This window comes from Seriola dumerili, unplaced genomic scaffold (assembly GCF_002260705.1).
Source record: "Seriola dumerili isolate Sdu_G_001 unplaced genomic scaffold, Sdu_1.0 BDQW01000330.1, whole genome shotgun sequence".
NCBI lineage: Eukaryota > Metazoa > Chordata > Actinopteri > Carangiformes > Carangidae > Seriola > Seriola dumerili.
The window spans coordinates 2092969-2120468 of NW_019174585.1; the positions used below are offsets into that span (position 1 = coordinate 2092969).

Consider the following 27500-nt stretch of genomic DNA (forward strand, 5'->3'; position numbering starts at 1 on the left):
ATTGATTTCCCATATGCCAATCAATATCAAGGGCACGTCAGTATCTCTGTTGAGCCAGAGGTGTATCAGAACACATTGCTTTCTGCAAGTGTCTCAAGCTTCTTGTGTTTATCCTAAATTGATAGAACCATGTTGCCAAAAGCAGAACTTTTCAATTTCTACACCTGAGGGTTTTTAAAAGTGATAATGCAGTATGGCATGTATAAATTAGTCCATCCCAAATCTTCTTTGCACAAGGAACAACATCCTTGTGTTCACATTTTGAAACAAAATCTACCAATTTGTAAAAAAAAAAAAGACTAAGCATTTCAATTCTCAAATTTTTTCTTTCTTGTCATATTAATATGACAGACATTAAATTGTGCTGTTATTTCACTGAACTGCTAATCATCAAACACAATCTCCTAAATCTACTGTAAACTTAGCATATACTTTTTAACAGAGTTCCCTGAAAGAAGCTTCAAAGTATGACTGTTATGTATTACCACTGTAACAAGGGCTTAAAAATGAGTAGAAAAGGAATGGCCCCGAGAGCATCAGAAGGTGCTGTGCACCACTAATTGGCAAACCTAACCTTAGGCTTATAAATCTTGCAGACAAGCAGGAGTTACATGCCCAAATCGGTGGTAAGTTTTGTAGTTGTTAAGGCCCTCAACACAAGACTGCTTGAGAGACCTAAAGAGAGATAAACATTTCAAGTAGGTAAGAGTGACCCAGTTCTAGGAAAACATGTAATCTCCCTGCAGTTAAACTTGACATTCCATATTAAAATGTGCCTTCAGACTGCAGCTATTCATCAAAAAGCTTTAAAAAATACTAAGATAAAAAAAATTAAATCCCCTTCCCTTCAAAACTGTTCTCTATCAACCAAGTATAATACCATAAATAAAAGCAAGAACAAGACATCTTACAACAACTTCAGACTGTTATTTTCCAACAACAAACCAATGTCAGAGAGACTGACCACAAACTAAAAATGAAGTATAGCTTCAAGAAGAATAGGAATAAGTCTAGAAACAGACACACTGTCAAAAACCAAGGAGAGTAATTGGATTTAATAATCTCTGCCTTCAAGACATTGACAATTATGGATACAAAATATGGTTGGAACCCCAAGATCAGATGCCAACAAATGGATGAAGATTGTCGGTCTATCCCAAAATCTGAGCAGCAAATTAAGTCTTATTTACAATTGTACCATATGTGTTCAAGTTGAAATAAATTTAACAGATGACATACTGTATGAGCAGAGAATGATGTTCTGCCTAAATTTTACCACAATACCAAGAAGAATACCAAGAAAATAAATCTAGTTGTTGGTCTGTTTTTCTGTGTCCAAACAGGAAAACACGAGGCGAATTTGAATGCAACACAGGAACTGTGGCTCTGACATTAGCTGTTCATTTGTGATGTAACATTTACTGTAGCTGTGGGCAATGTCATATTTGGATGCAGGCTGATCATGACGATAGGAGACAGCTTGCAGTGTCAATAATTCATGCCTCTGTAGGTCATCAATGAAACCTTAGTGTTTGTAATCTTAGAAGAATCTGGTTAAATTTATAGCAACGTTGAGAAATACTATATTATTGGTATTGTGTTATCAGTTATATTGTTTGTTTTTCTGCTGCTTCTCAATGGAGATCACAACATGATGTAACTAAGTGCAAAGCATTTTGGGCCACTTATCGGAGTGAAAGTGTAGTTTAGGACCAGATATGACTGCATTCAATCCATTTCAAAATACTGTGCTCTTTGTGTTTCTATTTAAGGGTAATTTTAATCAGCACAGCTCTGAGGCATTGTACAACTTAATACCAGTGCACACACAAGCATGCACATCTGCTTGCACGTGTATGGGTGGGTTTGTGTCTGTCTGTCTGTGAAATGGTGGTGGAAGAGTGTTATTTCATGAATGAAAATGATGTACATTGATGTCCTTGAGCTACATCAATCAATGCTTGCAGTCGGAGGTCCTTAAATAGTCCCACATAGTCTAAGCCCATCCATTCTAGATTGGGTTGTATCTCAAATTTAACCTCTTCCACAGTTATGTGGGAAGTAACTGATAAGATATGAAGAGTAAGGACACCATATAGATGAGAATTTATGCAGCGCCTGGCCTCTTTCCTCCAGCCTCTGTAGTTATCTTAGAACAACACCTCGGGTGCTGCAGCCTGTGCTATTGGATGTTGTAGTAAGCCTTAACCCAAGCCGTGACTCGCTTCACTTGCCGTGTGGGATTATGCTCATTATCTATTCTGCCAGCGTAAAACACACACACACACAGGCACACACGCACGCACGCACACACACACACACACACACACACACACACACACACACACACATACACACAGAAAACCATTTAAACTTTAAGCCTGCCAAATTGACAGTCACAGTTATAAATCTTAGCTTAACTATCTGTAATCAAAAACAAACAAAAGAATCTCATCTGTCCTTCAGATGAAATGTTCTCTATGTAGTGCAGCCGGAAATCACTGAGTAACTCGTGATACAATACTAAAACAATATTTCTAAATTACATTTTTTTATTTTTTTCCCCAAGGTAACAGCAGTGTATTACAACACAGGGGATTTGTGATATACAATACATTCATACACCTACATACACAATTTTACAGACTGATGAAATTAAATACCAAAATTAATTAAGATTGAAGATGCAGAGCAACATGAATATGTGCCACTATTTCAGTGTCAGACATCCTTTAACTGGTAGCGTCTACTGGAAAGAAAAGCATATTAGAGTTCATATGTCCGGGAATTAAGTGCCTCAATAATGGTGCCAGTGTGTTTTATAATGTATTGCAAGAGAGACTGACAAACAATACATCACAATATATCACCACAATGATTATTTGTCCCACACCTACTAGCTCAGAAAAGCTGCCAAACACTCCCCAACTTAGACATATTTTTGGTATTGCTTCATTATTACAAACACAAAACTCAAAACACGTATTTGGCACTGGAGCAAGCTTCACCAACTTTGAAATTATGATAAACTATTTACAACTGTTGGGTTATTGTGGAATTAGAATAAAATGTGTATTAGACCTAGGGCTGCAACTAATCATAGTTTTCAATATCAAGTTCTCAATATCAGCTGATTTTTTTTTTTTGATTAATCAATTAGTTGTTTGGTTTGTAAATTTTTTAAAAATAGTGAACATAAGAATTTATTTCTTTCTTTCTGTCATAAGATGTCTTCAAATAGCTTTCTATATTTGACCAATAGTCCAGAACCCAAAGATATTTAGTTTTTACTATAACATACAACTGGATAAAAGTGGCACACCGGAGAAGCTGGAACCATTAATTAATTAAAAATGGACATAAACAACCAATTATAAAAATATTTGCAGATTTTTTTTTATTTCAATCGACTAATCGATTCATCAACTAATCGTTTCAACATTATTGGAAGGTATTTTCTTTTTGGTCTGGTTTATTTTGCAGCAGACAGCCACTGTATGTGCGGTGTTTCAGTACACCAAACTCACACATTGATTCTCAGTAAATACTAGTGAGAATAAAATCCACATATTACTAGAAATTAACTTTAAAGCATATAATGCAGAACAAACACACCATTGAGATGCCTGTCTTAAAGTAACAATGCACACCCAGAGTGAGAGTATTCAGTACTTACTAGTTTTAAGGAACAAGTCAGTATTTGCTTGCTGCTCATGTCTCTCAACCACAGTTATACTCACTTCTACCAGTTGCTATGGAAACGTGTTTCCTGGCTCCCCTCTCCCCACATTTTGACATCACTGCTCTCTCTCTTTCTCTCTTTTCTCTGTCTTCCTCTTTCTCTCTTGTATGGCTGTCTGATTGGATGCAGCAGTGCAGCCTCTGAGGGGTGACTATTTACATTGAAGAGGTTTTCAAAACACAGCGCACAACTTCAACTGATCATTATGATTGCTTTCACTGGGTGGAGCATTGGTGATATGATGCTCCAACGTCTGCACCACTTAACCCATACTACAAATACATGAAAGCTATGAATTCAACCCTGTGTACAATATTATTCAATGAAACCACATGATGCTTAAAGAGCAAATTTTAACAATTCATTTGTGGCTCAGCTGGTGCTGCACTTATTATAACCCCAAACTGACGCATCAGTATCTGCCAGGCTTTAGACACTTGGGGCATTTCATTTGTGTATTAGTTTTTAACCATGATAAGACTGCATAACAGATGGCCGTCAGCTTACAGTAAATCTGTGCATTAGCTTTAAAGGTTATGTGCCAACACAAAATGAACCACGAATACAGAGAAACTGCCTGGCTCTTAATTATATCTATTTCAAAGCTTTCAATCCAAATTACTCTACTAAATCTTAATCCCAAATATTCTTTCTGTGGCATCTACAACACTCTTACAATATAATTCACATGCACTTAAATCCTTTTTATAAGTCATAAATGATTAATTACATCTGAAAATTAATATATTCTGTAATCACAATCAGCAGATAACAGGATTTATTTCATGACAGGAGAATGCTGCATGTTAAAAAACGAGGGCGTAAAATATCACTTGAAATCCTGATGTAATGGTCATATTTATCAGTTGCATAATAGGGCAGTACACATTAGAATAAGAGGCAGAGGCAGCAGAAGATGAGCTGCCACAGTGGAGATGATTCAGACTCCTATCTGTTGTTGAAGAGTGGCCATTTGAAAAGTGTTTGGCTGTGATATTGAAGTATCATAAAATATGTCCCACTTTCTGCCATATTACCTTTATCATTTTGTCATAAACCAAAAGGATAATTTTAGTCCCATGTACTGTAGCTTGATTTGCATCACTATAAGAAGGGATTTAACTAAAAATAAATGTACATCAAAAAACGTCTTTTAAAACATTACTATTTTGAGATCAAATATAGAAACATAGCTTATAAATTTAATTGTAACTAATTAAACCATCCAGGGCAGCAGTGTTAACTCTTTAAAACTGAAATCTATAATGTTCCAACCAATGACCTCTACGACATTAAGAGGTCAATTGGAAAAAAATGCTGTTAATTTGAATTAGACACTACAAAATGTGACGTTGATACATTTAGACACAAATGTGGTGTAACGTGCCTGATGTCCTGTCTTGGTTCTGAGCAGGATTTATTGTTGTTGTCAACAACAACAGGTGTGGTCTTACAAACAATGACATGCAGACCAGAACTGAAACAATTAGTTGATTAATCAATTAGTTGATCAACAGAACATTAATCTGCAATTATACTGATAATCGACTGCTCCTTTTCTTTGTCTTCATGATAGTAAATCGAATATCTGGGTTTTTGACTTCTGGCTGGACAAAACAAGCAATCTGTGACATTTTTTCAATATCTTCATTATGAATAAATCTGCAGATTATTCTCCTGACTAACTGATTCATTATTCTCCATAAACTGTTAGAAAATACAAAAAAAATTCCCTGTATAATGTCCAACAGCCCAAGATGAAACCTCCAATGTCAGGTCTGACCAACCAAATAAAAGCATCAGGTTCTCGCATTTATGAAGCTGAAATCAACAGATTTTTTTTTTTTTTTGCTTAAAAAAGTTTTATTTGATCATCAAAATATTTCTGTTAAATTTTCTGTTGATTGACTAATTGTTGCAGTTTTAATTTTCATCTAGGAATGTCATGAGAACTGATACTTTGGTTCCAAGTCAATGCCAAAATTCTGAAAATGTGACAGTACTTTTAGTTTTTTTTCACCTACAACATCTACAGTAAGCTACCATAGATGTTGTGGGTACTTGAGATGTGATTCTTCCGGGACTGACGAGGGCAGTATAGACAGTATAGTTTTCTAGTCTGACATCAAATGTGAAAAGAAGAAGAAGGCAGGCACAGTTAACAATAACAACATGTGGAATGGCAGCAGGTATCGGTGCAGCATCAGGCCTGCCGCCACTTGTGGGGGAAAAAAAAAAGCCATGACTGTTGTATGTAGATATTTTGTATTTTCTAAATGAAAGGAGGAAACACCTCAAACTTATCTAAGCAGCTCAAAGACAGGCATCTGGATCTGTACACAGAATTCAGGCTGAGTTTCAGTTGTGAACTTCATATTAACATGTCGTCAAAATGTTCCTGTCCTGAAATGTTACTGTTATTTGCGACAGCTGGCATCTGTTGTAGCAAAGCTCCACACAAAACGTTAGGCTAAAGTGAGCTTGTTTAGTCTAACAGTGACAGCTCATAACATGAGCTGGGTGCTCACAACATTAGTAGGCTACTGTCATTATACCGTATAGTCTGTCAGAATATAATGCTGACTTTATAAATGAATATTTTCACATGTGGGTCTGTCACCGTATTAGTCAATTTAAACTACTGCTTAGAAACAACTGTTAGCACACTGAGCAGCAGCCTCTGTTGTTTCGCTGTGGTATCAAATTTGGTATTGAGAATCATAAAATTTCATTGGTACGGGTACTGACGACCAAAATTCTGGTATCGTGACATCCCTATTTTTATCACTATTTTCTTTCATTTTACAGACGACTGATCAATTAATCTGCAATGAAAATACTCATTAGCCTAATGTGGATAGTACAAAGAACGGGTGCAAGCACAATCATTGGGCCAATTTAAGAGAATACACTCACAAGATATACTCAGATTAGGGAAGATATTTTTCCAGTCTATGCAGTTGCACAATATATTTTGGGCTGCCTCAAACACTGCCATGATGCTGTAAGATCTTTTAAACATCATGACTCAAAGTGAAGCCAAAATATGAGTTAAAATGAACTCTCTCTAATGCCTCTCTGAGCTACATTCCTCTTCCGCTCTTAGTGGAAGATAAGCTGTGACTCAATGAGCTACGGTGCACTCCACTTCAGCGGCCAACAGAATTCACCCTCATTCAGGCAATTTAGTGTGAGTGCCCCTCAGCATCTGCCTCAGCTGTGCACCACACAACAAAAGCCCAGGGAGGTGGAGAGCTGAGCGTCTGTGGCCCATCATGCCATGCTGTGTACTCCTGTAATGAGTCAGTATTTAAAAGGCTGAAAACAAGGCCAGAAGAAGATGCAGACATTGTGCTGGTAGGGACATTTAAAATATAGGGGAGAAAAATAATAGGACGGAGATTATTGTGGTTTATTAAATCATTCTGACAATTCTGTGAACACAAAATCCAGGACAAGCATGTCTTGTCAACTTTGAGAGACAGGTAAGTGATGATGAGAAATAATAATTATGCCAAAAACCCTAGTTTGATTTTCATCCAACTTAGGGCTCCAGTAGAGCTATACAACCTGTGCAAGGACTGAGAGAGAGCAGTCTGTCACCATGTCTAAAAGAGACATGCATAATCAGTGAAATGGAAAGATTCTTGGAGGCTGAATTCTGGGGACTGTGCAAAGATTTTTTATTTTCGGCTCAAATCCTGTGTGGCAACTACATACAAGAATAGGGAGTCTGTGTGGCATGAACAATGACTGAAATGTTAACATCTCTGTGAACACAATGAATCACCACAGTCTGTCGCAAAATAACACTCATTCTTCCAGATTAATCATTACAGTGGTTCTCCGGTGGCTTCCCTGTTAGTGCTAGTCACGACACACTCCCATGGAAAAACCCACAAAACAACTACCCTGCTTGCTACTAGCAAGAAAGCCATTAAGGTTTATCAGAATATAATACACTAATGCTGTGCTAACTGGGCAGAATTTCATGCATCTCTAATTATTATTTTAACAACAAAGAGGCAAAAAAAGGGAGACAGGGAGGGCAGGAGGGCACGAGGGAGGGAGCCACAATGACCACTCAGCCACAAGCTGCCTGGGACTACACAGAACCCCGAAGCCTGGCACATGCACACAGCTCTCTCTGTGTGTCCATTCAGAAGGCAGACAAGCTGGGACGAGCCGGATAAGCCTGCCTGTGACTCCACCAGGAAGAGGATCAATAGGAGGGAATGCACCATTTCAGATACAGCCAGACAGAGCCAGGGGCAGGGCAGAGAGGCAGAGCAGCACTTGAGTACTCATTATGTTGTGTAGGATGACACAGTGTGCACAGCCACTTCTGGAGTCATCTATGAATGGAGGAAGACGATGCAGACCCATTAGAGATTAGGGCAGACCACACGGTAATTGGATTAAAGCACTAATGAAAATAAAAACCGACATGAGCATGTCTTTATCAAGGTTACAGAGCTGAGGAAGATAATTGTGTGAACACGTTGACAGCAGACAGAGAAACCGGTCGACAGAAGCTTGAACCTATCTTAATACCAGAGAAATGTTGGACAATTTTCACCATGGTCATTTCTTTTCCCTCGCTTGCTGGCATGGAAACAGTTGGCTGCAGTTGAGCATTTGGATATCACCCACCAGTAGTCAATCAGATACTGATGTCCCACCTCCCATACTAACTGAGTCTGAAATTAACACCTGCCAAGTATGAAATGCCAGTAAAATTTGTCTTTGCCAGTAAATAAACAAGGGTCACCCACCACAACGGCCAAGATGATGATGCCTCAGCTGGTCTTTTCCTGTCCTCAGATTATGTCCCCACTGACCACCGTACACTTTCTCTATCCACAAGCCAACCAAATCAAAGCAAAACCGTGGCTGTGAATCAAGCAGGCTTCAGATTAACTGCCTCTTATGCTGGCTCAACAAAAAAACTGCTAAACAGTTATTTCTCAGTTGTTTATCCAAACTAACCCTGGTTTAAAGATAAGCACATACAAAGAACTAGAATGATACAAACAGAAAGAAAAGACCAAGACACAGAAAATATCTAATGTACAAGTGAGTAACCAAGTTTGAAATCAAAGCTTCTATCTGCTCGTCTCTTCACTGAATTTTTCACAATGCTCCTCACTTCATTTAGAAGATGAAACAGCACTGAAAACAAGTTGTGTTACAGCTCAGAGTCTCGTCAAACAGATGGATTGTAAAACAATAAAATGGCAACACTGAGAGGTACTGTAGAAAGTGACTGCCTTTGCATGATCAGTGAAACTATCTAATAATGGTGAACATTCAACCATTTTTAGTGCTCATTTAGTATTGATATCACCTTGCTAAGTAAAAGACGAATTTATGCATATTAGGCTTTTCTGATGTTTTATCTTGTTTTATCGATGTGGACTTTAAAGAAAAGCATTAATTCAGTTTTGCTCTGTGTATGACACAATTTACCGTTTTATTTTTTATATATTTTCTCTGCTGCTAGTTTAAAAGAGTATTTAGTGAAGCACACATCATCCCTAGCTGTGCACTGATAATATTAATTTAATCAACTGTAATTTCAAAACAACAAAATAATAAATCTGTTTATTGAGCACAAGTAGCCAGGTTCCCTGAACAAGATAACCTAATTCGACCTCACAGACTGAGGGATGTGCTGCATTTTTGCTCCATAATGTTCCCTATCTATATGCATAGGATCCTTTGCCGTCTAACTAACCAGACAACTGCCACAGAAATGCCTTCAGTTCAATTCATCTTTCTCATGCATCTCCCTGCTGGAAAATCAGTCTCTTGCTTATCAGAATAAAACCCTTTGATCGTAACACAAGAGTCATCTATGCTCCACTTAGGAGCTCATTTGTTTTATCCTATTTAAAATTAGTTATACTTTACTCCATGGGGGAATTTATCCTCTCAATGTGACCCATCCGATCCATTTAGGAGGATTGGGAAAACACAATACAGTGCCTGGGGACCAGCTGCAGTTCTGAGACCAGCACCTTGTTCAGGGGCAATAGCAGGAGTATCCCAGTAACTAAATCCAGAGACACTGGCAGAACATGAAAACATGAAAACCACATTCACATAAAGAAAACTCTAAGAGAATGCAGTTGACTGCATTTGTAGCTTGAAATAAAACTCATAGCTTTATGGTCTTAAAAGCTGTCAAAAATCAAATTCTAGATTTTCCAAATCTATCACTTTCACAGCATGTTGCTTTTAATATTTATTCTCAAGGCTGTGCTCTAAATTCTTGTCTCACACTATTTACAATGAAGACCTTCAATAAAGAAAGTTTCTAGCCTTTCTGACAAGGGCAAGCTTGGTGCTCCAGTCGCACATCCATGTTATTCAAGGCCATCCCTGATATACCTCATTAATCCATGCCACATCTAATTGTGCTAAGCCATAACAGCCAGCCATTTGCATTCTTAAGCAACAGTGCTATGCTCTTCCAAACTTTTTCCACTAGCCAACTAATTAGAGGTGCTTTTGACAAGCAAGATGTGGATGGTTAACACCAGTCAAGTTTTTTTTTGGACAGTGAGGGCTCACTTGTGACCTATGTAGCATATTGATAATATTCAGATTGGCGCATCTGAGACATATTCGTGACATATTTTATTAGACTCTTTTAAAGATAGACCGGTATGTGTGGTGTACTGTTACCAAAATAGCAATACAGTAAGATACTAATAGTTTTACAAGATGCACTGAGCGAAAGGCAGAGAAATACACTTGACAAGTGAAAATTTATCAATGCGTGACCATACAGACACCTCAAGATGCACAAACCAATGGCCAATTTAGCAATTACCATTTAGAGTCTGTGAATTGTGGGGAGAGAAACCTCAGCAACCAAAGGAAACCTTGGTAGGTGGGCTGTCAAGGTGTTTAAAAAAACATGCTACATACTGTACCTGAGGCTTGAGAAGGATAAGGTTTAGGCAGAAGGGCAGGTAAGATAAGTCATAAACAGTCAACCTTAAGAAGTAGTTTGCTTTGTGTTAATTTTCAGTCAGCCATAATACAAATGCTGTGATTTAATCATTTAGCACTTTTGGTGAGACTCATACTCTAACTAGAGCAATGACTGAAAACAACTGATTACCACACCTGCTAAGCAAATCTGCTCATGTTTACTGTTGGCACATAATATTAGGTGTTCGTCTCTCTACAAATCTAGTGCACATTCAAGAAATACTTAGTATTGAAATCCACTGCATTTGATCATACCACATGTTACCCACTTGAAAGAACAACAAAAACACTGGTTAGGTTTCATTAAAAGCACTAATTGTGAAGCTGGATCCTGCATTCCTCTCATGTTCCTGATATAGCTGTCAGTGCAAAAGAGCAAGGAAAGCCCAAGGTTGTGTTTTGCATTCTCTGAGACAGACTGACTAGGCGTGGTCCATCTTCACAACGGCTCCACTGAGGGCGACAGATGGCACACAGGCACCTTATGACACAACATGAGCTTCCACACACACACCTTATTGGCCAATCAGAGGCTGGACTGTAAAAATAGACACTGGGACAGGGCTAGCCTCCAGAGAGTTGACTACTCTATTCCTCAGGGTTAGAATCTCCGGAGACATCCACAGAGAGGGAAGACTATCGCCATTAATCTAGGCACTTAAAAACAGGGTTGGGATGAATTAGAGTGAGGTAATGCCTTTTTCCTGATTTTATGCCTGCTCATTATACATGTAATACGTGCCAGTTTCAGCTAAGTGGCCTAGACTGATTTCATTACCGTCGGACATGGATTCGAGGGTCATGTATACCTTTAATGGTTTTTCCAGTATTATACCTTGACAGCAGAAAATAAGGTTTAACATGGAGTAAGGTACACATACTAATGATATGCATTATACGTTTGCACAAAATCACTGCATTGGCCATGATTTTTTATTGATAGTTATTGATTTACCTCATTTGTTTGACCTTCAAATGATAATGAGTCAAGCCACCCGATTACTACAGATCCCTTCTTTAAATTCAGTGTGAGGTAGAGCCAAGGCAGTATATGCTGCACATGTGAGCTGCAGTTCATTGAATGTTCTGTTGCAAATCCTGTGGGCTGCACTACTGATAAATTTGTCAGGAGCAAAAAAAAAACAGAAATTCAAGTCTTCAGAGGAAGTCGGTTTAAGTCATTTTTAAATCTCAAGCCATCCTTTATTTAAACTGGGGGAGTGTGCATTCAGTGGAAGTTTTCATTTTGATATATGTGTCGTCTGTGCACATCGTCTGCCACAAACTTCTAAAGAATTTATACCAAAAACAACATAAACTAGCACCGTCATGTAAGTAGAGCTTCAACAATAAGTCAAATAATCAATTACAGTGTTTGTGATATGATATTTTTCCACTGGAGGGGGGGGGTTGCAGTTGTACACCTGATGGCCAGTCTGGCTATGAAGGGTTATGTTATACCTGGCATGCTGCTGCAAGTCGATCAGCATAAAATCTATCAGCAACTACTCTGATTAGTGATTAATCATTTCATTGAATTTTCAAGCAAAAACAGTTTCTGGTTTCAGCTTCACAAATGATTTTCCAGAATATTTGTCGTTTCCTTTTTCATATTTGATAGTAAACTGAGTATATTAATGTTCTGGACAAGCAAAATAAAGACATCACCATGGCATCTGATAAATTGTGAATGACATTGTTTTAACATTTCATAAACAAAACAACTTAGCAAGTAAATAATCATAAGTATCTGTTAGTTGCAGCCTTATATCTAAGGGATGTCACACCGGACAGTACATTACATAGAGACTAAATGCAATGGGGATATATGAAAAATTATTTATCAATTCAGACAAACAATTCTGATTCTGAATTCTGGATTTAAATTTTTGACCTTTTCAGGAAACATTTTTAAAATTAAAATTATTCAGTGGTCTTTGATCAGACACACTACTGCTCCACCTGAATATATTTCTCTGAGGGACACAGGAACATCTAGCCTAAGTCTGTATTCAGATTTCTGAAATGGTTTGACCATGATATGACAACCCCTGACGTTAATGTTTTTCTACACTCTTTTTTTTTTTTTTTTTTTACGAAACTTGCAAGTGTAATGACAGTTTTAAAACTACTATTATATTCAATTAAACCACCAAATTCCATTTGCAGAAAGTGTGGAGTGTCCTTTAGGAGGTCATATGTGCAATGTCTCTGTGAAAACACATTATGTCATCACTCCTCCAATTTCATGTCTAACACAGGAATTTTATTAGTAGTGGCTGTACTTTTTTCATGCTTACCAGTCTGTGGATAGTACTTTGCAGGTATTAGTCTACTGATGACAATAGAAACATAGTTACAGACTATCACAGCTGCACATAAACAGACTAACATGAAAATTTTGCAATTATTCAGTGTTAAGTGCACTCCACATGACTTTCACCTCTCTGCGTTTGCCAGTTGTTTTAGGGCAGCATCTCTCCTGTGGTTATTTAAACAAGATCTCTTTGAGACACTAGCAAACCAACCACAGTTGCCTCAGTTCACAGCATCCAAGTGCTGTGGGAAAACATGTCACCCCATCATTGAATAAATATCTAGAACCCAAGGCAATACAGCAGCTCCAAGATGGAGCCCTCCAATCATGATGTCTCATGTTGCAAAAGGATTTCAACACTGCATTCCTCTAAGCTAATTTTCTAATTAAGTTCTGTGAGAAAATTAGCTTGCAAACAGAGTTGCATACTTTGCATAACATATTACAATTCCATGTTGTGGACAGATACTGTGGATCCTGCAGTCTAACTTATGCTTATTTTATACATTACATGATATGATGGTAGCTCTGCTATGTTAAATGAGTTCCTTGTTTAGGAATACAAATCAACCCCAAAACAGTGACATCTTATATCTTATGGTCTAATGAGTATAAACCTGCTGGTGTTGGATTTGTTGTGTCTACATTGACAGGAACTATAGGACATTTACAGTGGCCTCAGAAACTATTCAGATTGATTATTGCACACTTGATTGCGTTGGAGATTAGAGATTGTAGATAGAAAGAGAAAACAGGTTTTTTTTAATTTTTGCAAATGTTTTAATCTCTATTAAATGAAATCTCTAATTTACAAAGTATTCAGTCCCTTAATTCAATTATATTACTTTAATTACTGCTTCAAGTCTACTTGCTTAAGTCTCTACAAGCTTTGCACACCTGGATTTGGGCAGTTTATCCCATTATTTCTGGCAGACCCTCTCAAGCTCCATCAGATTGGATGGGAAGCCTCTGTGAACTGCCATCTTCAGGTCTCTCCACAGACAGGCTTTGGCTGAGCCACTCAAGGGCAGTCAGAGACTTGTCCAGAAGCCACACCAGCATCTTCTTGGCTGTATGCTTTGGGTCACTGTTGTGCTGAAAAGTGAACCCCTAGTCTCAGGTCATATGCATTCATTTTTGAGCAGGTTTTTTTTAAGGATGTCTCTGTATTGGCTGCATTCACCGATCCCTCAGTTCTGACTAGTCCCCCTGTCCCTGCTGCTGAGAAGCCCCGCCAATAGCTTGATGCTGCCACCCCCATGCTTCACTGTAGGGATGGTATTAGCCAGCTGATGAGCAATGGCCAAAGATCTATCCCTTGCCAAAAAATGTTATCATGGAGGTCCATAGAGAGCTCCTTGGACTTCATAACTTGGATTTTGTCCTGACATGCAGTGTGTATTGTGGGAACTTACACAGCTGTGTGCCTTTCTAAACTATGTCAAAAGAATTAAATTTACCACAGGTGGAGTCCAGTCAAGTTGTACATCAGCAAAGGGTCTGAATACTTTTGTAAATGAGAGATGTCAGTTTTTGATTTTTTATACATTTTCAAACATTTTGTCACTTTACCAGTATGGGTTATTGAATATAAACGATCAGCTAAAATAGCAATTTTATACATTTAAAAGTAAAAACACAGCACAATTAAGTGTGTAAAAAGTGAAGGCGGCCTGAACACTTTCCGAGGCCAGTATATCAAACAACCACTGGTTCAGCTACAACAAGTACAAAATCAACAGGAATAACAAAAACTATTATAAGTAGTTTTTAGCATGACCAGCCATCTCAGTCCTTTCTAACTAATTATCACCCAGGAGGTACCACACATCACAGTAACAGTATGAGAAGAGAGTAAGAACAAAAGAATTCCAGTGATTGCACAGACGTCTCCAGACAATGCACGCAAATACAGTGCAAACGATTCTGGTAGATAAGAAGTAAAAAAAACTATTCTAAATAGTATCACAACCTAATACTCAAACTTAAACTGCTCAGCCGCCCCATTATATCATGACACCACAGACCCTGTGTGAGAACATTTTCCAATATGGCATAGTAAGTCAGACGAATGCTATGAATACCATAACAGCTGATGTCAAACATCCATAAAGCTCCAGCACGGTGGCTTACATCCACATCTGAAACACCGCTCTGACCCCGTTCCGTCAAAATGTGTTTTAACTGTGTGTTACCGTAGCCACTCAGGCAGAGAAAGCACCAATGTGCTGTCATAAGGTAGAAAACAGCTCTTCACAGGCATATCCCCTCTCCCTACTAATGGTGGTTGTTGTGAAGGAATCTCCAGTGGGAGTAGCTACACAAGTCACCAGTATGCCATTGAGAATACATTGGATGATTACTGTTTGGTAACAGCATACATGCAGCACAGTCACTGATTTTTTTTTAGATCAACATGAATTGTATTTTGAATAATGGTCCACTAAAAAAGAATGAAAGGATTACTTTACAAAACGTGTTTTGTTTTTACGCAAAACCTCCCTATGCTCCAAAATGTCTCAGGCTTAAAAAAGACTAAATACTAAAAACGAGCTGTGAGGAATATGATGTAAGCACCCTGTCAGCCTAGGGTTTAGGTGAGTAAATTATAAAACCTATCTTGAACTGCTTCAGACTGCAGCTTCATAACAATCAGTAAATATTTGTTGGTATTTAAAATACTCGCAGAACAATGGCAGTATCTTTAGAGGGCAGTAATTCTCAGTGGTGCTGTGCAGCCATTTTCAAACATTTTAAGGGTGCATAGATACCCTGTCTCTACACTGGCCTTGTCACTATGACTGGTGATGTGAGATAGTTTCATTTGCTTCAGATGGCCTGTCATCCGCCTTTGCACTCTATGGCATCCATGGAAAAGATGCACAAAGGGGTTCATGACACATCCGGCTTCTGCTGGCAAAGAGAGCAAGACAGCTTTCAGGCAGTGGAAGTCAATGAGTCATACAGAGAGGAGATTCTTCAAGGAGGGGCATGAGAGACATGGTAAAAAAGATCAAGACAGACAAGCAGACAAGATGCCAAACATGCAGAGCACACACGAAAAAAAAAAGTTAGGTTAGAAAAGATGGCACTGCAGGATATAAAACATTTTGTTTGGATATTTCATTTTCAGTCTGCTCATCTGGGTTGATCTTACACCATGGTGTGTTTAAGTCAGATCTGTAACCTTGCACTTCTTTTGTTCTTCATTCTCTTTTATGTTCTCACTCTCCAACGCATACTATCTTAACTGGGCACAGTTTTCAATAAGATTTCAGCAATCAATAATTATAGGCAGTACTGGTATCAATACCAGCAGAAATACCAACACTGTCTCTAAATACTGAAATCCAAAGGATGTCTGCAAGTTTCATTCATTCAATCTTATGACCAGGCTATTCAATCAAATATGAGATTTGCCATATCAGCTGTCTCTGGGGTGAAGAATTCTTCTCTAACTCATCTTCTGCTCTTTATCTACATCTAGTACTTTGTGATCAATTTAGATTAAATACAGGAAAACAATGAGGGGTAATGGCTTTTACTTGTAATAAGCAGTGTAGTTCATTCAACGTGTGTTCATGATATTTAGCAATTCTGTAATTAAGAATCATAATATTAATTAATGAGGATCACCATTTTTTGCAGTAACTATGCTACTTTATTATAACATTACATCAATGGCCTAATACTATACAAATATTACAAACAGTGCTATGATGACTTTTGTATTGTGTAATGTTAGTGATGTAATTAGTAATTAGTAATGTTCAAAACAGCAACTGCCAATTGCTGATTTACAGTCAAGTTTCATGAGTTATGAATCTCAATCATCACTTCTATTTTTGACTATTTGAGTACCACATCATTTTAAGATCATAAGTATTATAGTTACAGGCCAGTGGATGAATAAACTTTTAAGATAATCATCATTTCATTGTGATAGGAATATATTCTGTTCACACTTATTAAAACACTTGAAAAATATGTAGCACTAGGTATTCCTATTCTCTAAGAAAGCAGTAGCTTTCTCTTTCTGTTATAGTGCAGCCACTTAATAATTCATTAGTCATCTGTTCAGTCAGCCAAATTTGGTACATAGAGCTTTGCACATTTATAAATTCAAACATGTAATAAATTATGGAATTGTATATGTTTATTTTTGTTAGATTTTTCTCACTTTTCTCCTCCATATTGCATGTCCAATTTCGTATGCTGTAGTGTCCATGTCAGTATCTGCAGGCCACAGACTGATGTGCATCACTGGCAGGGCATAATGTATGGAAGGTTTACACTACCACTTCAGTTCCACCTCCACTGGACCAACCAGTAGGTGCTGTTGGTGTGGTGACAAAGAAATCAATCCTCCCTGGGTCCCAGTCATCAGTATCTTTCTTACATTGAGCCTTAATCTAAATGTTCTGTATTGACTATCATAAATATTATCCTTGGCTCTCACAGTTTTTAAAAGGTAACGTTGATGCAGTAATAGATGGTTAAAAGGGATTTTACAGCCTGGATTTAGATTTACAGTTGGCCAACATCTTTGTCAGCTACTGAAGCCAGATTTGGCAAGATGGTGGAGCTGGAGTGGAACTAAGGTGGGTTGAGCATGCAGTGCGACAGCCTGAGAGATCTGTCAATCAAAACTAAGACACCTTCACAAGTCATTATATCACAGAGTGACACAGAAAACACCCACCTCTTGGTCAATACCCAAAGCTTGTAACCAAAGGTGAGAGCTGACCTGTAAACTCCACAGAGTTTGACAGCTTTGCTTTGAATCACAGTTCAGTGAAGCCAAGATTACAACACGCCAATGTCACCAAACACTGCGCCTTTATCTCTGTGTCTATGGGTATCGCACACAGTAAAGGTGACAAGTCAAACCATGTCAGAGTCCAATGCCGACACTGACTGTTTTTGACTTTACGCCAAGAATGCAAACAGAGATTGAGGTTACAGGGTATGAATGACATGCAATAGCCTCCTAATATTTCTTCTTCCGCAAAGAGTCACAGGGAAGGCTCATATGTGGTCAGTTACACCTGCATGATGTAGGCACAATTACACCCTTTCATTACACTATTATGCACAGTCCAATTTTCAATGACAGGTTTATTATTATGCATAAAATTAGTGTTAAAAATTAGTGTTGATAAACCAGCCTGCACATCAACAAAGTAAAAATTGTGTGGTTTGGTGATTGGTTTTGAAGAATGCAAATACTGTTAATAACTTAATAACCAGCATACTGATAAGTTTGCATCAGAGCTCTTGAAATGTTTTTTTAAGATAGACCCATCGAGCTGCAACGGCAACACAGTGTACAGTAAGCTAGTTGAACTAGTTGTAAGTTGTGTGCTGATACTGAACATAATTCTGTGCCAAAGCCTATCTTTTCAATCTGTGGTGGATGTGCTGTTGTCAGGCATTATGATCTTTGGATCTTTGACAAAGGTATAGTAGACTGTGTGAACTGATCAGGACTGCAACTTTTTACTTGTATGAATAACAGAAATAGCAAATGGAGTTTAAAAGACAAAACCCCAAAAAGAAAAATGGGCGTGCCACATAAGGTCAATCAGAAAACAGCTTTTCCAGACACAGGAATAGCAAAACCTTGTAACCCTTTAATCATGAGTCAGTGGGTCAAAAATTGACCAACTGTTGCACAAAAAGGTGAATCTGAAATTCATCAATTGGCTGGAGCTAACTTCCAGCACCTTTCAATCAGGTTTCAAGAGGGACTAAACAGTGCAATTACATGGTAGCCAGAAAACATCCCTGAAGTGGTGGTGGTGTACCGGTTCAAGGACACTGTTACCGAGTCCAACAATATCAAAACAGCCTTCAGCATTTCAGAACAAATCTCATCCACCCCCACCTCCCTGCCACTGAGGAGTAAACTGTAGTACTCCAGTGACCTCTGACTCAGAGATGGACTCTAATCCCTTTGAATCTTCCAACTGCACTTCCTGTCCACTGTGTGTGTGTGTGTGTGTGTGTGTGTGTGTGTGTGTGTGCGCGTGTGCGTGTGTGTAGGGTTCAGGAATTCTGCTAAGTGGTAGGTTCAGCTTTCAATGAGATTGTCAGGTAATATTGTCAATCCAGCGCCCTCAATGAAAACACCTTAAAATTAGACATTTTAACCTCACAAAATTCCTTCCATGCCCATGCTGCAGTGGTTACATCTGATTGGTTGAGGTGTCTGTGTGTGAAAAAGGATGGTGGGATCTGTGGTACATGTGTGGTAGTGTGAATCTCCCTCCTGGCAAAGCTACTCTGTTGGGAAAAAAACGATTGTATTATTATAATAATATAATACATACACCTCAGTTTGAAGGAGAGTGGCGGTCAAAATGGTGAAAAGGAGAAAATACATTTAAAAAAAAAAGTTTATGTCATAATGCCATCTGTTACAAGGGCATTAACAACAGCAGTATTCCTCCACATACTGCAGAGAGCAAGTACTACACGGGCAAATGTTGGTGAGAGATGGTGTAATGCCCTTGCCATTACTCATTCATTATTCATTGGGATCAATGACCACAGGTCTCCATGAGCTGTTCAGATAGAAGAGGTCAAAGTGGATTACAACATCTCAGATTGAATTGTCTCAAAATTACCACCCCAGTGTAATGTTCAGATGTGAATAACAAAATCCAAAAAAACAGCTGATTATTAGAAGTTAAATTGCAAAGCAATAGGAGTCAAAAAATGACTACAGCAATTCTGATCAATTAGAAAGATCTTGAAAATGTTCCTTATTTAACATACTATGGAAACAGTTCATCTTGATACAAAATGAGGTGCCATATTGCCATGTAAGTTCCTTTCTATCTTTGGACATGTCTATTGCATAATTTTAGATTACTCTGCTTGAATGAGGATGAAATGAGGTTAATTCCCATCTCCTGTGATATCACTTTCTAAATTTTCTTTTCCTTCTAGTCCTCTAAAAATCCTAATACTGAGACATGTACCCATAAAATATGATCAACTTGAGAATAATGTGACGGTTCACTGATCCCTGTAGCTGTAGGCTGATAAATTTATAAAAAAGTGATTATTACATATTATCTTTTCATGAGTAGGCAAATTTCCTCTGAATAAAGAGCCTTTGAATAGAGAGTTAACAGTTAAATGTGCAAGATTACATGAAAAATACTCAAATGTGCTGCTCTCCACGGCTATGCCTCAGAACAGACAAAACTTGTCACATGTAAAATTGTTAAATGGGTTAAAATGTACTTGACAACTGTTAAAATACTTCTACAGGCTCCCCAAGTATAGCCTATCTGTGGGAATCACTGACATCATTTCAAAGTGGATCCTGCACGCTGAATGGATCAGCTATAGCTGCTACTGCTCCCCTGGAGAGTGTCTTCTTACTGTGATCTAATTAGAGATTAAAAATATCAGCTTTTTTCCTGAATGAGCATCACTTCACTTCTTTAATGACGGGATTTTTTTCATAATAATATTAATGCATGCCATGACTTTGTGTGATACAGTGGTATCTCCAAGTTGCCAGGCAATGACTAAGCCATAGAGAAGTGTAATGTTAGAGAAGGTGACACACTATGGTGACTGCATAAAAAGAAAGCCTGAGGCATGGCAATCCAAATTTTCCCTGCTCTGTGCATGGTAAATGCATCCTATAGTGTTTCAATAATGAATGCACCATGATGTGCATGGATGCATGAGAAGACATGCACACTGCTTCCCTTCACACTACATAAAAGAAGTTGAGAGCTAAATCCTAGCCAACAGCATATTGCTTTATTATGGTAAGATGAGACATGCACTCATTTTCTTACATCGGACATACTGTAAGCTCTCTTTCAGGAGTTCGAGTTGAGAAGACTTATCTGTATACTTTCTAAATTGAGACATAATTCCTCCCAGCATGGATAGTGACATGATTGTAAGCTCATTTCCTCTTTCAGGGGCCACATGGCAAGGCTGTGATGACTTAGTTTGGGTCACAAGAGTCCTGCCTTTCCCTGCTTCTCTCACTGCCAAATAAGACATGGAGAAGCACAGAGAGGGTGCCAGGAGGTGCTCTCAGTTCATAACAGCCTAAGCAAAAGGGGAAATCAGCCTTTATTTGTAAGTGAATAGCCTAGTGAAAAAAGGTGATACATTTTGCCAAGTGCACTGAGCATTTACACAGCTGAAGGTGACTGGTTAGAGGAAATCAGAATGGGAAAGAAAACAGACGCATTTAAATGGCTCAAAGTTGTTTTTACCATTGTCAAGAGGAGCTGGCAGCCTGTCCAAGTGACCAAGTGCTAAAACCCAACTGCCAAACTGTTTACAAACAGGTAATTGTCACATCTACTGCACAAAGCATTACTTCAGCGCATACAACAACAACAGTGTTTCAAGTATAGTCTTGCTATTCCTTGCAGATTATTGACACGTCACAAAACTTTCACAAAATCTGCAACACCCAGTCGCAGGTTCCTTTTGTTCCACAGAGCTAAAGCTTCAAAGCAGAGAGAAGCCATTTTATGCCTAAAGGTTTGCCAATCTACAGTTACATGTCCACAGGGATCTTGCATTCACAGCACTGCCCTCTTTTTTTTCTAATTTGATGAATGACAAGGACACAGTGTTCTAATTTCCTGATAGCTCTGAGATTATGTTGTTGAAATTAAGAGAAGCAGGAATAGTATGAAGTTTGTAGCGTTACAATCTTTAGCTAAAAAGCAATGTGTCTGAAGCAGGATTTCAGTACGTACGCACAGTAGTAACAAGATACACAACGGGCTCGTCTCCCAGGCCTCTCTGTTTAACCTGTTTCACACTCTTAAATTAAACTTGATTAACACTAATCCCTGATATAATAACTCAGATCTCACAGGAATGACATTAAGGACACTCCCACCACAGAATCTAATCACTGAAAAAACTACTCAGCCCACAGCCTGTGCCTCTTCTGTGAGCAAACCCTTAGGAAAGTATGTTTATGTTCCTCCCACAGTGCTTCACGGGGTCACGTGAACGTGTAATGTCATCTTTTTAGCGTCCTTAGGCAATGCATCTCCTCTCAACTCTCTCAGACCTGGATCTGTCTGATCCACTCCCATCACCAAAGAGTCAAGTAGTACTGGCTGGAACAAAACCACAGCCTGCCTTGCTTCTCCTTCCTAATAGTGGAAGAAAACCGTTAGCATCTGTGATATTTAAAAAAAATGAAGTGCAAAAGATATGAGAGCTTTAAAAATGAGTCTACAGTCTGATTTGTAGGGAACGGACATTTCACCGGTTTCATGGTTACGATAACATATGAATCTGTTGAAATTACTAGTCTGAATAGATAAAAGACCTAGGACATGTGTGGCTGACAGTTGTTTCACAAAAATTATCTGCCTATCCAGTAGTTGTATTTTTCCATGATCTTTTCCATCCTGAAACAAATTCTGGTTCAATAAAAATCCTCTAAAGCTTAGCTGTAGCTTGTAGGGAGGCACTGTGTTCTTGGCAGGTTTAGTTATTTGATAAGGCAAAACAAAACAAAAAAAATGAAAATACAGGTGAAAACATATGGTCTTAGCCCTTTACCTACTGTGGTGGGATTTCACTAATGGATCTCCTCCAAAATTCATTGTCTGATTTTAACACAATTTTGCAGAGTACTGCTTGACACTCGAAGTCGAAGATCAGTTTGGTTTATCAAGGTTTGCAGTTTCACACTGGAGTAATTACTCCTGGTTCCTTCTCCAACAAACTTGCTTTCTATGGTGGTTTGAACAGAATGCTGAAATAATTCTTGCACAACTGGTCCAATATAGCACATTGTAGCAGTCCTGTGGCATACTAAGCCAACATCATATGTTATGCTCAAAAGGTGAATGATTGACTGGATTGAGGTTTTGATGCTTTTCTCTGCTTCATATAATTGGAAATGGAACACCCTCAGGTTTTGGTGCTAGTTGCAAAAAGTAGCAATTTGCAGGAATCAGCTCATGCAAATAGATATTGTGGCAGGCATTTTTCAAAATTTTCAGTAATTTTAGAGACTAAATGATCAATCCACGGGCCAAGAAAAGAATACAAAGATTATTCTCTGAATAAAAAGAAACATTAGCTGCAGCATTAACCATTTTCACTGTTGCCTCTCTGCAAGGTATGGTCTGATATTACGTGTTTCATTAGGCCACGGACAAACCGTAAAGGTCTCTGAACTCAATCAAGCTATGTATTTCTGTAAACTGATTGGCTGTGGTCATGCAGGAGAATGAAGAGAAAGTGACATCTTTTTGAAGGCTAACTTTATCTTTTTGAAGAAAGAGAGGTCTGCTGTTGAATTTGCAGCCATTGCTTTTGGCAATGATGATTTCTGTCCTCATAAGGCTAAGTCAGATGTAAAAAAGTCTGGCGCTTCTGATAGTCGGCCTGCAGTCAGCTGTGCTTCCATCTTGCTTTGTAAATGGAGCAGCATGGAGCTACGTCATCATTTCCACATGATCTCACTGATGATGTAACACAGGCTAAGTGAAACAATCCTACTGTAAACTAGAGCCACATTTTCCTGTTCAAAAGAGCCATATGGCGGGATGCAGAGTTGCAATTCTGTCAGCAGTCCCACAGGTTGGGGACATTCAGAACTCATCTCTTATCTTACCCAGCTTTGCTTCACTTCTCTCGCTTTGATTTCTGGAGGCTATATTTCATTTTCACAGAATAGCAGTCTTGAAATTATTCCATATTCCAGTTATCAGTTTGAAAAGGATCAATTAATAATTATGTCAAGAGGCTCAACAGGCCCATTGAGCATGCAGCCAGCAGAGAGGAAATATAAGAAAAAAGATGGTTAATCCCTCCCCAATGTCAGTTCAGTCATAAATACTGCAACCATGCCATATAATCATCTATTCAAAGATTAGGATTTTCTTTGACTTCAATCAACTGCTCAAGGATAAAAAGTGACATTTGAAAATACTTTTTCTGACATTTGTGTTGAGCATTACAAACTCTACAACAAATATATTCAATAAAGGAAACAAACATTAATACAAAACAAACATTTTAATTATAGCTTCAGTGTTGCCACTTGAGTTGTGTGAGAAAGTCATCAGTCTGTTAAAGGTAGTCTACATTATGCAAGATCAGAATGGAGATGACTCAACAACACAAATACACTGAATATGGATGTTAACTGACAGTGCGATAAATTGTGAAATGAGAATTGAGAACCATGCAGTGTTATCTCTAACGCTACATTGTCCACTTTCTATTGCACATAATTGTACATTTAAGGTAATGCTTGCCAGCTTGTCATTTTGGATTAAAGCCAAAACCAAACCCCAAATTCCATTCTTCCTTTCTTAATTATGTTGTACAATACAGTTAAAGCGATTAGTCAGCTAGGCTGGTACATCTACCGAAATTTGTTTATTACAAATAAGGCTGAAATTTAACAAGAAATTGAAATACAGAAATGCAAAATGGTGACACGGTCTCTAAATTATATAGTTTACAGTTCATAGTGATATTCAATCATAATTCTTCAAAAGAACAAAATAAGTGATCCTAAAAATATCACTATCAACCTTAGCAATCTAGTATTAATGGTTAAAGTACAAAACTGGTTAATAACTGTATTAGATCCATCATTTGAAATGTCTCTATATAACTGTTGTATAAATTTATAACAAGAGCACTAAATACACAAAAACTTCAAAGATTTTCTCTGTCAAACAGAATTTTTGAGGCATGTAGCTGCTTATTTCTTCTCTTATTTGCTTATTATTTATTTTCTGTCATTTTCTGAACTCATCTAACGTTTCCATTAAATTAACTGCTTTTCTCCAGTTATTCACAAGTAGCTTACAGATTCCTTACTGTAAGCTATGGTAGATACATGACAAAATAAGCAGTACAAATGTGTCAAACACATTCAAATATGCTTACATTCAATTATGGCATAGGAGAGCATTCTTCAAATATATATATTTCTACATAAAATACTCCCATACACCCAGGAGAAATTAAAATTGCATTACCATTACAATGCAGTGAGGACTCCACTCCCACTGCGTTTTCCTCTCCTGCCTGAGGAACACCCCTGCACATACCGGATTGTACATAAAGGATTAAAAGGCTATCCCACGAAAACCCTGAGCCTGAGTGTAGCTAAGAGTACTACTCCAACCATAAGCCCCTCACATGTCAAATTACTGGTTTTAATCACACAAAAAAATGGGCGTGCAAGGGTTATTTAAAAATGTAATTTGACACAAAACTCCCTCAAATAGACTTACATAACAACACATTTTACCAACTTAGTGGATCTCATTTCAAAGCCTTTATCGTGGCATCAGATTACATAACAGATGATTCAGAGTAGCAGTTGTGCTTGCTATGCATCAGTGTGCCAGAAAGACCAAATAAACCAACACTGTCCCTGAAAGACCTTTGATGTATTTTATTTTAAGCAAGCCATTGTCTATGACCCCTCCTCAGTGCCACCATCACACCTGTGCACACTGTCAGGTGCAATTCAAAATGCCACGTGTTTTATTTTGCACAATGTACCTTTAACTGAGAGACCGTGACTCAACCCAGAAGGCTGTGAGTGTATGTGTGTGTGTGTGTGTGTGTGTGTGTGTGTGTGTGTGTGTGTGTGCGTGCATTGAGGTGTGTGACTACAAATACAGAGGGAGCCCAGCATCACTCCCCATCAACAACCAACACGTCCCATCCAAGCACAGACCAACGGCACAACACGACCACAAATGGAGAAAAATGTAACCCCCCATGCCACATTTCCATTCGTAAATTGTCTACATCCATACTAATACAATTTTAAAGCCTGTTCTTCTTGTGCATCATATTTTATTTAATGCACAATAACGCTAAGTCAGCGTACAGGCTGGTCACGCAAAGAGCAGTGTTATGTAGTGTGTGTCCAGAGACAATGGTCCCCTAACACATTAGCAGAGAGATGTCTTTACTTAAACAACACATCACTCAGCTCGCCAGTAAGCTAATTAGCAGCAGTCGCAGTACCGTTACCGTTGCACCTGCTAAACAGAGTGCCCACGGGCGGAGGAAGAGGGAAGACCAGGAGACGAGTGGATGCCTGCGGTCCTGACCAATATTAAAAGGGTGGAAATGGATGGGATATTCATAGGGGAACGGAAACATAAAACAGTTCTAGCTTAAAAGCGTAAAGTTCGAGGTAAATGTAAGATTTCCTTACCTGTACAGCCCACAAGAAGCAAGGCTAAAAAAATATCCCTTGACTGGACCATCGCAACTCCCGAGTAACGTGAACGTTAAACGGCGAAGCTTACGTTTAATCTCCGCTCGGTCCCTACGGTGTTGCCCCTGGGTTTCCTGCCTCTCTTAGCAACTGTTCATCCTAATCTATATATCTCAGCTGGTTGGTGATAAGTGTCAGTAGCAGCGTCGTTGATGACAGGCAGTGGTCAGAGATTAGCGGTGATGAGCGCCAGTGCACTGTTCAAAGTCTGACTGACAAGCGGAGCCTTCTCACACACGTGAATTAATCCGCACCAGCGGAATAAAGGACCTCCTGTTAAATAGTGCGCAGGTCTCAAAGGAGACCAGTGTAGTGGGGAAACCCCTGTCATGATCATAAACATCCAAATTATACAGGTCGTATTAAGTATGATATATATTAGGATTATTAAAATTGTTTCAAAAATAATAAAGCAAACAAAAAGATGATGAAAGGATGGACCCTTTACATAGGCCGCTTGTGTCTCTTTGTAGTCCTTTTGCGTCTACTTGTGGTCGTTTCACATCTCTCTGTTGTGGTTTTGCATCATTTTGTAGATGCTTCGCATCTCTCTATGGTCGTTTCGCCGTTCTGTGTCTTTTTGGGGGTTTTCATCTCAAGCTGTTCTGCATCCCTTTCTGGCCGTTTTGCATCTCTTTGGCTGATTTGTGTTTCTTTGAAGTCATCTTGTATCTCTTTGGTAATTGTTGTCTCTTTGTGGTCATTTTGCGTTTCTTTGCTTACATCTCTTTGTTGTCGTTTTATCTTTTCATTGTTGTTTGATTGACTTTCTAACAAGAAATATTAACAAACCCTTCAAACATGAGGCTCTGGCTCAGGGCCCCCTGACCCTTGGGGCCTGTGGGCCTGTGCCCAGCAGGTCCCTTCAGTAATCCATCCATGCCTCCAAGCTCACAAAAGACATCCATTTAAAGCTATCCTTTCTGTAACAAAATGTAGTTTTGATATGGTTTATGCTGTTAAGACCACATAAAGGGACAATCTGGTTCTAGTAATACAGTGAATGTACAAATACATGTGAAGAAAAAGCACCCTTCATGAGTTGTAATTTATGGCTTTAAGAATTCATTTAGATTCAATTATTTTTTATAGATCAGTTATACACAATAATGAAGCACCACTTTTGGGTTGCCAGTAGAGCTAAAACTATTAGTCAGTTA

General features: G+C 38.4%; 1 protein-coding gene across 14 annotated transcripts in view; it reads right to left on the reverse strand.

Moving 5' to 3' along the window:
* Nucleotides 1-26527, reverse strand: part of ncam1 (neural cell adhesion molecule 1) — a 74774-nt gene extending 48247 nt beyond the window's left edge. For all 14 annotated transcript variants that reach the window (XM_022759666.1, XM_022759665.1, XM_022759664.1 and 11 more), the window contains exon 1: nucleotides 26278-26527. In XM_022759666.1, the coding sequence (XP_022615387.1) occupies nucleotides 26278-26329 (52 nt within the window). In that variant the 5' untranslated portion in view covers nucleotides 26330-26527. The remainder of the gene's footprint in view (nucleotides 1-26277) is intronic.
* Between the last annotated feature and the right edge of the window lie 973 nt (nucleotides 26528-27500).